At 38.8% G+C, this 15317-nt stretch overlaps 2 protein-coding genes across 2 annotated transcripts; both read left to right on the forward strand.

Moving 5' to 3' along the window:
• Positions 1-223: 223 nt before the first annotated feature.
• LOC139709300 (AAC-rich mRNA clone AAC4 protein-like) lies at positions 224-5255 on the forward strand. Its single transcript, XM_071621249.1, has 4 exons — positions 224-306; positions 2105-2310; positions 3794-3954; positions 5244-5255. The coding sequence occupies exons 1-4, from the start codon at positions 227-229 to the stop codon at positions 5253-5255; spliced, it is 459 nt and encodes a 152-aa protein (XP_071477350.1). The 5' UTR covers positions 224-226.
• A 3881-nt stretch (positions 5256-9136) lies between these two features.
• On the forward strand, positions 9137-14624 carry LOC139709301 (AAC-rich mRNA clone AAC4 protein-like). The gene is made up of 4 exons (XM_071621250.1): positions 9137-9156; positions 9592-9987; positions 12675-12880; positions 13483-14624. The coding sequence occupies exons 1-4, from the start codon at positions 9137-9139 to the stop codon at positions 13677-13679; spliced, it is 819 nt and encodes a 272-aa protein (XP_071477351.1). The 3' UTR covers positions 13680-14624.
• Positions 14625-15317: the final 693 nt, after the last annotated feature.

Below are 15317 nucleotides of genomic sequence, written 5' to 3' on the forward strand. Positions count from 1 at the left end.
CCTCTTGCGGCAACAATTAGACAGCGCAAACGCAGGTTCTGGACCAGATCGAGTCTCGTCGAAGTTGCGCAAGAGGGTCTCGCGAGACCAAGTGTCATCATTCTACCTTGGAAAAAAATTCTCCATTCGGCTCCCGCCAGTTTGTGAGTTGATAAGACGCATCCAAACCCAGAATGAAGATGGGATATTCGAGACATCTATCTGGTTCTCTTGTCCATTCCACCAGATGGAGCTGTCAGATAGGGCGAGGGAGATGGCTGAGTGTAAAAATGCAGGTGGATCTTCGATACAATCGGAAGTCATGAGGTAAGTGGTCAGTAATTTCTATTTTACGGCTGTACTCATTTCGAACTTTTGATGTGCCTGTTGCGTTACGTGGTTGTAACTATTACAACTATCTACCGATGTATCACATTATTATAAGACACTTCTTTGTGTATTTGAATTATCGTCTAGATCAATTTAGTCTGCTCCACTTTCTGGTACTGTAAAACCGCTTTGGCTGACTGATTTTGTTGCTGGGTAAAAATAGCCCCCTTGCAGAGTAATTATTAATGGACTATAAATAGTCGGAGAGAGAAAGAGAGTGATCGCACTTTTCATTTACATCTGGTTCTCTCTGTAACCATGTAAAATACGTCATCCTGGGTTATTAACCTAGGGTTGCAGAAGGCAGATAATTTATAGTAAATTTAGATTATATTAATGGCGACATGAATTGTAATATGTTTTGAGATGCAGTCTCGTGACAATCAGAACGTCTTTTAGAGGATCATCACGAATTATAATTCGACTCAGCTTGTAAACTCTCCTACGAGGGTTACCAAAATACCGAAACTATTTTGTATTTGATAATGACGAACAATGGAGGTTAAGATAATTATTGTGGAGTAATATATCAATAGAAGTAGGGGTGCATTGTTTAATGCACCTGGAGGAGAACGAGTTCGCAATGCGAATCGTTGCTACAAGTTACGCGTAATTATAATTTTTTTGATGTGAATTCTTACATCAATGGTGTCAATCATATAACATGTTAAAATATTGAAAGTTGTTAAGATGAAATAGTAGTAAATAATAATAATAAGAAATATTCATATAAAGCGTAATACAAAAGCGGACACTGTATCTTTTAAAAGAAACTATGGTACGGATTATTAACAAGCACGTCCCTCTCAAAAAACAATGGATAAGGAAACAAGAACCTCCCATGGATGACATCAGATAATCATCTTTGCCCATATTCATAAGAGAAATTTAAAGAAAACACTTGCAGAAAAAGCAAAGTTAGACATTAATTGGAAGGAATACGGCTGAGAAATCAAATTTGTCCAAAGATCCGCCAAGCAAAGGCTGAATGCATAACCAAAGTGTAAAACAAAGCAAAAATAACAAGCAATAACTTCGGAAGTCTTGAAAATCCCATGCCAAGCTAATAGACCTATACATGTATAAATGCCTCTAAAAATCTGAATTTAGGAATAATTAGCATACACTGACTCAGTAGCTCCATGCGTATACAAGCATACATGTATACACACACACACACACACACACACACACATATGTATATATATACTAATATATAGTAATACTATTGATGAGGAATATTGTGTAAGGCAACATTTTTGTATGCCATGCGAACAAAAAGCTGAAAAAGTGACACGAATCTCTTACTTTTCCATAATTGCAGTTATTGACCATCAGCCTGATGTGATTCAAAGAACGTTCGTATGATTACCACAAAAAAAAGAAAAAAGAATCAGACCCAGGTCCATCAAACAAACTGACCCCTTCTCAAGTAATAAAGATATAATATTTTGATAACAATGTAGGGGTACGCAAATTTGTATTCACAATTTGATGTTGCCTTATCATCTATGATTAAAAAGAATATTATTGGACAATCCATTTTTTTTTTATTTAGTTTACTCGAAATGACCTACCACTGGTTTTGGTCGTTTTTGTAGTCAAATACTCAATATTATATGCTTGTATGTACACATGTAATATGATAATGATATTACATGTTTTCGTGTTTACAGAAACGTTTTTTTTTTGTTTTGTTTTGTTTTGGGTTTTTTTTTTTGCCCCCGTATTTCAGCTTTGAGCTCTTTCACTGCTGTTTCGGAGCAAAACTCTTGCAGACGGAGATGGAGATTGCTTACGATCCCCGCGGTGGACCCATGGTGGATTACACCTGCGAAATGTTCGGTGTCGGTGTGGGCGTGTCCGTTACCAGGGCGATGAAGTACAAGGCGGAGTTTGAGAAAGAGGATGCAGAGGACCTTCTGAGAAAGAAACTGAGAGGTGAGTGTCACGTAGAGTTTAGAAGTTAGGAAACTGGAGCGAAGAGAAAAACTTATAATGAGAGTATCGGTATCCCTTGGTCCGATCCTCTTATAAGAACCTGTGTCCTGACATACGTAGCGATGTTGAAGTCATTATGGTCATTAGTATCAATGTTTGCAGGGACCTGAAAACAAATCTTTTCAATTAGAAAATAAAAAGGCGCTAGCAATTTAAAGCATAGCACTGCAGACAGAAAGGACTACACTAAAATCAACGTACAGAAAGACAGACATGACAGACAAAAAAAAAACTTTAGTAACTTTATTAACGAACAAACAGAAAAAGAAAACCGTATTGGAGCAGCCTCGAAGTGAGGCATGTGCCAATGCAACCACAGTCATGTCAGTTTGTAACTGCATATTTGCACACTGTCGCAGAAGAATGTTAAATTCCTTCTGATCTGAGATTAGTGGAGTTAAATTACGAAATTTAAACGATATCACTCTTGCGGTCTTATCATGTTACTGGCAACTTATTGAAAGGGTGAGAATGTCTGTACTGACAATTTCAAAAATTGCAAAATCTTTCCCATATCCGTTCCTTGTTTGTTTGATTGCTTTTTTTTGGGGGGGGGGGAGTTAGTGCTTTGACTCGACTAATATTGAAATTGAATGGAAGAATTATTATGTCACAGTTGAAAATGTTGAACGGAGGCGTCTAGATGCAGGAGAGTATCCGCCTAGAAATCAGTTTACCTTAAATTGTTTACCCTTTAACTGCACTGAGTTTTTCCGCTTTTACTAGTATTGTTGACACTGATATACGTGAGCATTATCATTATGATCATGACGAATTAAAGCATCTTGGGTGTGCTGACGTGAGAATACAATATGATATACTCTTAAAGAAGGAATCCACTCCCAAATTTTATCAGATTAATAGGAAAGAGAAAAAATCCCTTTCAGAACAGTGCAAAAGTGATCCAAATTGGAGAAAAAAATAAGGAAGTTATAAAATTTTAAGATTTTGGTTGATTTCAGAAAACCCCACTCGTTATGAATATTCAAATTAGCAAGTTGATGATGTCATGCTTTTACAATTTCTTATTCATTCCATATACGAAATAACAATAATCTCATATTTCAACAGTTTAATACAAAACTTTCAAAACCATGTATTTTTTTAAAAGTTAGCTCTGATATATTTTGGTATGGTAATATGCTCTTACCTGTATTGTTTAGAGATGATTTTTTTTTCCGAATTTCATTTACAATATTCACGGAAGCTTGTGAGGGCATAGCATCATCAACTCGCAAAATTTGAATATTCATAGGGGAAAATTCGAAGAAATGTGAAGGTTCAAAATATCATATCTTTCTTATTTCTCATTTGATTTCTGACATTCTGTTGGATTCTTTTTCCTTTCTTTTAGAGTTTATTTATTTTCAAGGTGGATTTCTTCTTTGACGTTTCCATGTTTGTATTTTCATCTTACAAACAGGATTACACCGTGCAACGCAGAATGCAAAGGACAGGTGGTCCAAAAAAGTTCTGCATATCTGGGCGACCTCGCCAGACGTCGCTGAGAAGCTCACTTCAGAGTACAAAATGCTCTGTGAGGATGAATCCTCAACTCATCTCACGTCGGAGGTTTTCATCATGGTAACCGTCGTCAACGACGAACATCACTCGATGTTTAAATCACCAAAAAGAAAGAAAAAAGGAAAATAGAAACCTTCGATTTTAATGGGCCAGTAGAGAAAGAAAGTCAGTCAGTGTTAAGCCCTGCGTCATGATTCTTATTGTGCACGTTTACTATGATGTGAGCTAACGCCCTCTATTGGCAATGAAATCACAGCATCAAGAACTTACGGAAAAAATTATCATATTACTTTACACAATGTATAGATGAATCCGACTTCAGTGCACTGTAACTTAACCCATTTCATACGGGAACCTGGTGGCCTGTGTATTAAGTCCACGGGAATTTCAGAATTCAGTACGGAATGGGTTAAGGTGGTATCTCTCTGAGCTGTGAATATTTGCAAGCGTAGCGAATTAGGCTATAGGGAATCCCGGGGTTCGTTAACAGTCTGTTGTAATCAAATTCGTAAACAGTTTTCTTTGTCTTATCTAAAACGGTTTTTCATGTCCCAAAGAAATTTTGAACATGTTAAAGAAAAAACTGTTTACGACAATGAAAACTGTTTGCAAATTTGATTGCACTACCATTTTCATTTACGACGTTGATTACAACTGTTAATGGACCCTCGGCTAAACCCGCTCAATGAGATACCACCTTTACGCGGCCATTAACTGGGAGGCTTCCAAAGAAGAACAAAACACTTTCAATGGTTATGCAATGAGCCGGATGCGTTGCTAGAGCTGTACGTCAGTACATGAATAATCTTTTTTATGGCATATTTTAAGCCCCCAGTTATCATTATCATAAAGAAAAAAAAATCAGTCTATGTATTTGGTCAAAAAGAGAACCTGAAACAAGATGTATACTAGGTACCTTACTGTTGTTTAAATATCAGTATAATGGTTATTACCAATATTTCCATATGTAGCAGTTTGACACTAAGGTCATGTAAACCTGCTTGGCGGTTGCCTTATTCGGTGCAACAACAAAAAAAAAAACAAACACACACACACACACACACACAACTCAAAACAAGAAGCTGTGCTGAAGATATAGAAGTCTCTATACGAGTAGGTTTATATTATAGTATTTTGCACTATTTTACATATCCTTTATGAGGCTTTTTTGTATACTTGTATGTATAAAAACTGTCCAATCTCCATTGCGTTTCCGTTTCTTCCAGTATGTTCTGAAATGGCTGATAGTTAAGTGACTTTTTAAGCTTTATGCTCTACTTCAGTGTAAAAGTAGGATTTGTAATGGGGGTCAGTGTTTAAGAATTCTTTGTTTTCCTCCATGTAAACAGAAACGACACTGACTAACTTATTTTCAGTCTCTCTGTGTTTAGCATGGTCAATTTCGATAGTCTATTTATAGTATATATAAAGTTTGATTTCACTATCTCGCAAAGCGTGTATGTTCTTAACAGATTATGCTTGATTTGTCAAAGGACCAAAGGAAAATATCTTTCCCGATGTGACTTGTCACTATTCTTCAGGAAAACTGCCAGTGCTTGATGGACGTGGATATAGGTATAGGTGAATAAAATCAACACCTACTGAAGCATGATACCATACATGAATGTGTCTTTTGTCTTTATGTGCATTAATATTCAACGTACATAACTTTTCTAGCAAAATGAAAAGTGCACTTGACTTACCTCTTTCAGAAAGCATGGGAATACCCATTGTTACGGTAACAAGTCTATAAATTTCGTTCTTTTCATGCCAAATACATTTTGTAGAATTCTCCATATATTGTTGTCCAAAAATAATATCACGAACCGCGATATGATAAAGTCTTCTTATTCAGCAATGATTAATCTAGTCCAATTTTCCTCGAACTTTCACAGATGCGTTCTATCAGTATCTCTGCTTTCACTCAATATGTTCACATCTTAACTGGGTTTAGTTTCCTTTGATACAAGTGTGACAATGAACTGATGATGAAGGATGTATAGTATGATGTCAGATGGGGTGACAGCTTTCGACGTATTGTCTTCCTCAGCATTTTGGTCTGTATGCACAAGCCGATGGAGTGATACCGAAATAAACATAGACGGTGGTATTAAGGGATAGAAATACAGTGTACATATGGAACGTTAACATGCACTGCAATTGAAATGGAATGAAATAAAACATAATTTATTGTAATAAACGTGATGTCAATAATACGTTTTGAAAACATATTTGACGATCACAACAATATGCATAGTACTCCTTTAAGTAAGTTTGGATATATATTAATAGAAATAGAATGAACGTAACAATCGTTTGTTTACTTATATTCTTTGTTGAAATGGAAATGCATAACTGAAATGAAAAAGCGTAACTGAAATGAAATGAAATGAAATAGATTTGTAATGAATGTGATATCAATATTATGCTTTTAACAAATATTTGTGATTTAAAAATATAGTACTCATATAGACGACTGTAGAATAGACAATACTGTGAAAGAAGTTATTATTTTACCAGCGGAAATAAATGAACATTGTGACTACCGCAAAACGTGTGCAATCAATAACGTGCTTGGCAGACGTTGGTGCTGAGTTGGTGGCCAGTGTGGCTGGCTGTGCAGAGAAGAGGGCGGCTATGAAATGTATTGGGAAAGATGGCGGTAGCTTACAGCAGGGAGGTGAGACAAAATACCTCTCACCTCCCTGCTTACAGGGATGCGTTGATCGTCAATGTAGTGTGTGTGTGTGTGTGTGTGTGTGTGTGTGTGTGTGTGTGTGTGTGTGTGTGTGTGTGTGTGTGTGTGTGTGTGTGTGTGTGTTTGTAAAGTGAAGTATTGTTCGAATAAAAATATACTTTTTTGTTATCAAATGTTACATTTTGTTTCTTTCATGCACCACTTTTTCACTTTTAAAATTCAGTTATATTTCTTAGGTCGCACTTTACACTCGCAAAATGTCCGTTGCCATGGTATCACCTGAACTTTGAAATCACTGTGACAACAACCTTGATATATAGTTTGGAAAAAGCACACTAGTGTTGTAAAAAGATAAGGACTTTTATTGCACTGAAAGGTCCCAACTTAAAAAAAAATAGACACTGATACGGTGTTTACTCATTGTAAATCCCAGTATTCTTTTGTGCTTTTATTTGGTTTCAGACAAGCAATAATTGTTTTGGAGAAAAAGCAACATACTATCATAACTCAGATCAATCTCAATTACGATCACATTTCAATTCCAACATCACATTTGCCAATATTCAATTCAACACAAATTGAAAAATAATGTATTGAAATAATGTACAAACATACCATTCATAGTTTTATGAAACCACAGTTCAAAATCATTGTAACGTAGTTAGAAAAGAGAGACCCATGGGAAAGACAAACTTGTAGAGATGTGGGCACTCTATAAACTCAACTAACAAAAGCAAAAACAAAAAAGTAACGGGTGCACACACACACACACACGCACACACACATCATGTACATAATTATAGGCACCGTGACAGACACTCGGATACACAAAGACGGGACGAACAACAAAACACGTTGTGAAGGGGTAATAAAAGAGAAAGAGAGAGAAAAAATTAATGGAAGGAAGGAAGGAAAGAAGGAATAAAAGAAAGAAAGAAGGAGTATGGAAAGGAAGCAAGGGTCTGCAACAGTACACAGCGAACAATTGCCACACACCATTCACTGGCAATGATGGGCACTAGACATCAAAGTGTAAATACAAGTAACAACATTTACATGCATCTTCAGAAAGTTAAGATTTCCACAATATAAGAAAGAGTGTATAGTGTGTGCGTGTCTAGTGAGTGTCAGATGGGGTGTATTTCTAACGGGAAATTGTTACAGGATAATGGGCATTATGATGAGTATGTACGCCCATGATTTTTTTTTTTTTTTTGATCATGGCTACTACTAAAACACTGATCAATTCAGTGCTTATTTACGTCGATGCAGGGCAATTTGTCAATCAGTTGCAATGAAAAGCATCTCGACGGAAGAATTTCATGATCGTTTTCTGTCTTTATTTGAAAAAAAAAATCCTGAGGGTCACTAAAATTGTCCAAATGTACATTTTATATAATTTTTTTTTGTTAACATCAGCTTGTATTTTGGTGAAATACTAGTAGTTTGCAGCATGACACAAACCCTTGTTGCTCGTAAAGAAGTCTGCGCCAGGACTATTACATGCATTAATGAGTGTTTTCACATCAGCCCGATAAAAATCCAAGCTCGAGATATTTTTCGCAGAAAATAGTCAGTAAAATAGCGCGCTATTTCGAAACATCGGGCTGATGTGAAAACGCTTACTACTGGCACTGTCCCATCGGGCCGGGAGAGAACATCCAGTGTGCATATAGTAGTCTTGGCGCAGACTCCTTTACGACCAACAAGGTCTTGCGCCTGCAAACTATAGTAAAAACTCACGGTAGTTCACTGGATCTTTATTTCTATTAGAATAATGCAGAAAATTATTCTATGGGACTACACGGACATTGTATGCAGACATGATTCACAGTTATGCAAATGAAAAGAAATAAATGACACTGATAAAACATCCCGATACATGTATATCTACTTGAATATTATGATTCAATTTAGAATCATGGTCTCTATAATTGGTGATGTCGAGGTCCGGAAAGGCTGCAACACCTCGAGAAAAAAAAAAACCAACAACAACTGAGATGACCGCTGAGAGATATTATTTAACAAAAATTCTGTGACCGCCACAAAAAAAAAGTGTACAAAATGATCACGGAAAACATTTGCATTTGATTTGCAAGAATGATTTTATGAGAATGTACGTATGCATGACAATCCACATATCCGTTATAAACAAGAGATAAGTCTGTGATAATTTCTATTATCACCTGTCTATCAATCTCCCACTGTCAGCATTGGTAATTCAAGAACAACCATTACTTTCAATGTATTGTAATCATGTCTTCTATTATATTGCAATATCTACAGGAGTCGTACCTGAGTTCATTGATATTACAAATACGAGTACATTGATTAAACACGTAATTACCCGGAAATCATGACATTTGTTGCATTATTATAACAATATAAATAAAAGTAAATATTATGATACTTTGATATTATGCTGTGTAGCTGAGTTCATTCCAAGAACTGGGGATTAGAACGTTTGTACAGCGTATAGCAACGTTTGAAAATCGACATTTTGTAGCCTCCTGAGTTGATCCAGTTCCCACCTTCGCGGTTGAAATGGAAACAGAGCTACTACAGTACGTTCGCGACTTTTTTCGTGCAGTGGGGGAACTCCCTTCAATGTCACACGAATCCGCAAATCTGATTGGCTATGGATGATGTCATTCCACTGGCTGACGACGCTACTAGTAACCGCAGTATCGCGGTAATGATCTATTTTTAGTCACCATAGTACACTACGTGTACATCACGTCACAATACAATACAAGCACAAACGTAAGACCAACAACGGCGAAGTACGTTGCACAGGCGTTGCATCAGCCCGAATTATAAAAACAAGAGACTTGTTTGCCGTAGCACCACTTGGACTTGCATGATTTTGGAAGATGTGATCCCTGTGACAAAATTGGACGTTTTGAACTACATACGTTCACTTTGAAGAGACAGCAATGACGAACTTGATATCTAACCAGCCTTCTACGAACTACAAGATGACCATGATGCGACGACAGAAAAAGCCTTCCACACGGAGTAATTTTAACGGGTACCACCCTCGGCGTCCCCCGAAAGTCCGGCAGGGCGGGGATTGCTCCCTCGGTGGTTGCGGAGTCGCGTAGACCCAGCAGACGACGCCAGGGCAATGTCCGATTCCATCAAAAACGGAATCGGGCGGGACTCGAAAAGACTCAAAAACCGTGTAACATTTATCTCGGAGAGAATTTCGCCACTCGACTGCAGGCGGTCTTCGAGTTGGAGAGATCCGTCCATTCGGAGACAGAACACGGAATGGTCAAGTGCCAGTTTGATCCGTTCCGTCGATTCCAGGACATGAATCTGTCGGAGATGGCGAGGAGGATGAAGGAGTGCCCCAATGCTGGAGGAGACTCGGTGGAATCGGAGGTCATGAGGTAAGTCAACATTTCCGTTCACGGTTTCAGCTCAATTCAGTTTTGCTCTATCATGTGTGTTTATACATTGTATGTTTTGTGCTTTCATTATGATTGTTACTGATGTATCTTCAAAAAAGGCCCATCATCAGCACAGCGAGGGCCTACGTCAGTTCGGGAAACCCACTCACAAGGGGGGCCCCTCCTTATAAGTAACCCGTCCCCCTTATAAGTAACCCCGTCCCCCTTATAAGTAACCCCCGGGGCACCCCTTATAAGGAGTCTCCACGCTTTTTTGCAATGCAACGCGAAAATGAAAGGACTGCGGCAATTCGCTTGATTATGTCCATAAAGCTTCACAAGTTTCCTAGTTACTCACGAAATTTGAGCAAAATCGGTTTGAGGCATCATATCTAAAATCATGGATTTAAATGCGATGTCAAACGACCCATGCGAATGCTGAAATGCGAGCGATTACTGGCGTGAGTGTCGCCAGGCGCGGCGGCGCGGCAATGCTTGAGTGCAGACGTGGCGACTCAGTACATGTACTCAGTCGCCACGTCTGCACTCAAGCATTGCCGCGCCGCCGCGCCTGGCGACACTCGCGCCAGTAATCGCTCGCATTTCAGCATCCGCATGGGTCGTTTGACATCGCATTTAAATCCATGATTTTAGATATGATGCCTCTAACCGATTTTGCTCAAATTTCGTGAGTAACTAGGAAACTTGTGAAGCTTTATGGACATAATCAAGCGAATTGCCGCAGTCCTTTCATTTTCGCGTTGCATTGCAAAAAAGCGTGGAGACTCCTTATACGGGGTGCCCCGGGGGTTACTTATAAGGGGGACGGGGTTACTTATAAGGGGGACGGGTTACTTATAAGGAGGGGCCCCCCCTTGTGAGTGGGTTTCCCGAACTGACGTACAGGGCTACACTTTCAAAAGTGTACTATTGCCATTGGTCAAGTCAAAATCTGCGTGACTTGTGCTCCCAGAGTTCGGTGGCTCAATGACTTTTGTTTGCTGTGATTGTGATTGGGCCATTTTATTGCGTACAATGAATAATTGTTTACGAACAAGATGAGGAACAGTGTGCGCGCGCTTTTTGTGATATTTTTAATACATCTTTTTATTTCAATACATTATGACATAGGCCTAATACAGGTATGACCATTTTTCTTCATGAGTGGCGGTAAATGCTCATCTGTGTTTTAGTTTTGGCAGTGACAAGATCGATTATATGGTATACACGCAGGCAGTATTGGTTGGTACAGTGAACTAAAGGGCTTTTTACACTTGTGTTTCTTAACCCCGGACTTTCTCTGACCCAGGACTATCGTTAGTCCCGTACCAATTTTTTCAGCTTTTTACACTCGCCAATTAGTCCCGTACTATCTCTTGTCCGGGGCTAAGGAGAAAACTGACCTTTTTACACTCGTATTTCTTAGCCCCGGACTTTCCAAACCACATGAATATTCATAATTACGTTGTGTACTGTACACGTACACGCACGCACCAGCAGCACTTGATTACCTCGTTTCTGATTGGTCAGTGAGGGTCGGACTTCGTCTCCGTCGCTTAGCCCAGGATTATTTTTTCGTTCTGTTTACACTCACTTGCTTGGCACCGCAAATGCGGTGCTAGCACCGCAATTGCAGTGCTAACCCCTGCTATTTTGCAGGGCCAGATAGTACCGTACTATCGGTGGGGCTAGCCCACTTTGGCAAAAACGAGTGTAAACAGAAAGTGGGCTAAGGATAGTCCCGTACCAACGGTGGGGCTAAGGCCCCCCCTTAGCCCCACCGTTGGTCCGGGGCTAAGCAAAATTTTACAAGTGTAAAAAGCCCTTAAGTGTCATTAATTCACTTAATATCCGTCGGGAACACTTGTAAGTTTTCCACCGTTAACATGTCTCACCCTCCGTGAAAGAAACGTTAAATCAATGTTTCATTGTCAATGATCATCCTTCAAAGACGAGGGCAAAGCTGAATGTTTCCTTACGGAAATACACTTGCCCCACTGCCGGCGTTCATTCATTCATTTTGGCTTTATATCTCAGTACCAACATATCGGCCTGGGACTATAGTGGGAGATGATGCTGTTTCAGCTATCGCCCTTGTTACAATGTATGTCCTATCAAGGAGGTACAGTATAAAAGAATATACCTCCTTGGTTCATACACTCGTGATATTTCTACCTTGACCTGAGTTTTTTTTTTCTCTTTAAATTGTTTTCTTCCTCCATTGTCATGATACGCATATACTTGTACTGCAATCACACAACACAATAAATGCTATAGGATTATTAGGGTATATGAGTATAGAAGTTGTGGGATGATGATGGATGTAATTCATGTCGCAATACATTCAGGCAGATTATGGAGAAGATGTGCATCATCTGATTATAGATTCGTAACCAAGGAACATCATCCTCCACAGTGCGGATGACCTTTTTGTAACCGTATGTGTATGCTTGTTGTCGTCGTTTCATTTCCATCAGAGAAGATGGCTGGTTAGCCCATATATTCAGCTGCAATAGCTGTACCCTCCATGGGGTCCAGTTGAGTGTTTAAGGTGTTTAATATATCAAGCTTCTGTGTACACTGTGGTTTTTTATTGTTTGTTTTTCTTTTTGTTTGTTTATTTGTTTTTGTTTTTCCTTTTTTTTATGATGGGTTCACAGAAACATATTCTTTTGCCCCTTATTTAGTCTGGAACTCTTTCACCGCTGCTTCGGAGCTAAACTCCTGAAGACAGAGATGGAAATAGAGTACTTTCCTCATGGCGGCTCCATCGTAGACTACACCTGCGAAATGTTCGGTGTCAGTCTGGGCGTGTCCGTTACCAGGGCGATGAAGTACAAGGGGGACTTTGAGAAAGAGGATGCAGAAAAACTGTTGGGAAAGAAACTGAGTGGTGAGTTTCATGTGTATGGAGTTTATTGGAGCGCAACAAAACAGTTAACAAGCATAGCATGTCATAGAAAGTTCGTTCTGAAGTACTTTTGTATCACACTCAAAGGTACACTGTATGTACATTTATTGATGTAAAGATGTACATGGCTGATTGTGTACAGGGATATGTTATACTGGATTTTGGTTGTTTTTTTGTTGTTTTTTTTAGAAAAAACAAGCATGTTTGGTTTACTGGCTCTGTATGTATCTTCACTTTCAGGGGCATGAATGTCTCAAAAAAAAAAGAAGCTTTGTATCTTGACTTAATTTTGACTCCTCCAAAGTTTTGGGGTTGCCTTAGTAAGGCTGAAAATGAACAAATAATAACTTTCCACTGAAATATGATTGGAAATCATTCTCCCATAGCGCAGGATTCTACAACTTCAAAGTTTTTGCACCATATTTTTCGGCTTTTGTTGATATTGTTGACACTATGGTAGTACGAGTATTATCATTGGTCAACACGAGCTTAAGTGTCCTATCCATGCTGTCATTGAAAATGCAACCATGCTCTTTTCAATTTTTCATACCAAGCGATACTTTGTGCTTTCATTTGACAAACAGGAATAGCTAATGCCACCCAGAATGCACTGGACAGGTGGTCCAAGAAGGTTCTCCATATCTGGGCGACCTCAGCAAAGGTCGCCGACACGCTCTCTTCCGTTTACAATGACCTCTCACCCCAGCTGAGACAAGATACCGTTGTCATGGTGACTATCGTCACCCAGCCGCAGCACTCACTGTTCAGAAATTCAAGATGACCAATTCAATTCCTCTATCCATCAAGTTCACGTGGCAGAATACATCTCAAAAGCATCATGTTGTTGGGATTGTCATGATGCACTTATAGCGTACAGTAAGGAGTACCAATGTGTGATGTCATAACCATTCATCGCCATGGAAACTGATTTTAAACAACCTCACCTGGCCTGCTTTGTGAACACTATCGTTGCCAGCCGTGCTCGCCCCTGCATGGTTGTCACCCAAGCTATAACAAAAGACTGCATGACATCATCACTTCGGTATACTCTGGACTACCATGTGAGCCACCGCCCTCTATTGGCGATGTAATAGGGCATAAAACACTCATTTTTTTTTTAAAAAAGCTAGATTCTGTCACAAGGTGTGAGGAACTGCAATGTGCAACTATTGTACCACTAGGCTGCAACACCTTGAAACTGTGACGCCTTGTATTTACCGAGTTACCCTTGTGGCAAATCTGTTATACATTTCATGTTTCAACGCAATGTGTCGTCGTTCAGTGTTTTGAATATTTTTTCTCCAAAAACATTCTTTGCAGCAAAATTAAACCTAATTTTCCTAAATATTTAAACTATGGAGATAATTTCAGTAGCTCCATACTTAGAACCATACAATGCGAACTCCTGTGAATGAAAAATATGATAGTATGTGTACAATGTACTCGGGTCTGTAAATGGTCTGAACAGGGAGGTGGGATCCCACCTCCCTGGTCTGAGAGGATAGAATGAGTATGATATGATATGATATGATATGATATGAAGGAGAAAGCTGCAACGAGGTGATACTGACAGAGAGACAAGTCATTATGAGCTGGTTGTACAGAATACTCGGTAGTCAGATGTTGGTAATATGGAAGAGGAGGAGTGAAAGAGAAAGGAAATAGAAAGAGAAGAAAGAGGTATAGAGAGATAAAGAGAGGGGGAGAAGGAGAGGGGGAGAGATAGAGGGAGAGATGATGTACAAGATCCACAAACGATGATTCACTTTCAGAGGGGACTTTATAGAGTCGTCAGCTCCATGGACCCTAATAATAGTTTTGCCTTCGCTATTATACCATGAAATACAATGTAATATCCCACACCGAACAAACAGAAGCTGTGCTGGAAATAATAGAAAAGTTGATACGCATAGAAAGTAAAGTACATACAATGTACATGTTCATCCTATACACTGTTACTGTGCTATGGAATCTATATTACATGTGCAATGGACTATCGTTGGCGCAAAAGTTGCAATCGTGTAATAAGAGATTCAGTACAGAAGAGTAAACGCTCTGTTTAATGACAACTGGGGCGCACATCATATCTTTTCCAAACAAATACTGTGCTTTCATTTTATGTTATACACACTTGTATGGGCTGATCAATTCCTGTCACCTTTTATTCGTATTCTCAAATGGCTGATAAGTTTGAATGATTTTTGTTTGCTTGTTTGTTTTAGGCATGTTTTTTTTACCTTGTTTAGTACATTTTATCTTTGTTTGCAAAGTGAGACTTTTTTAATGATTTTTCATCTGTCCAGAGGAATTCGTCTTTCTATGGAAAGAGAATTGACATTACATTGTATTCACAGACGTACGTTTTGCAGTTCGTGTCAAGTCAATTTCGATAGCCTGTGTTCATTGATTTTATTATCCC

The sequence above is a fragment of the Diadema antillarum genome, unplaced genomic scaffold (assembly GCF_040938485.1).
Source record: "Diadema antillarum isolate AM-2024a unplaced genomic scaffold, OU_Dant_1.0 seq00001425_RagTag, whole genome shotgun sequence".
Lineage (NCBI taxonomy): Eukaryota > Metazoa > Echinodermata > Echinoidea > Diadematoida > Diadematidae > Diadema > Diadema antillarum.

Coding starts and splice junctions, on each gene's coding strand:
- LOC139709300 (XM_071621249.1), top strand. CDS start 227: ATGGAGCTGTCAGATAGGGCGAGGGAGATGGCTGAGTGTAAAAATGCA. Junction 307..2,104: donor ATACAATCGGAAGTCATGAG/GTAAGTGGTCAG, acceptor CCCGTATTTCAG/CTTTGAGCTCTTTCACTGCT. Junction 2,311..3,793: donor TCTGAGAAAGAAACTGAGAG/GTGAGTGTCACG, acceptor TCTTACAAACAG/GATTACACCGTGCAACGCAG.
- LOC139709301 (XM_071621250.1), top strand. CDS start 9,137: ATGGAAACAGAGCTACTACA. Junction 9,157..9,591: donor ATGGAAACAGAGCTACTACA/GTACGTTCGCGA, acceptor ATGCGACGACAG/AAAAAGCCTTCCACACGGAG. Junction 12,881..13,482: donor GTTGGGAAAGAAACTGAGTG/GTGAGTTTCATG, acceptor TTTGACAAACAG/GAATAGCTAATGCCACCCAG.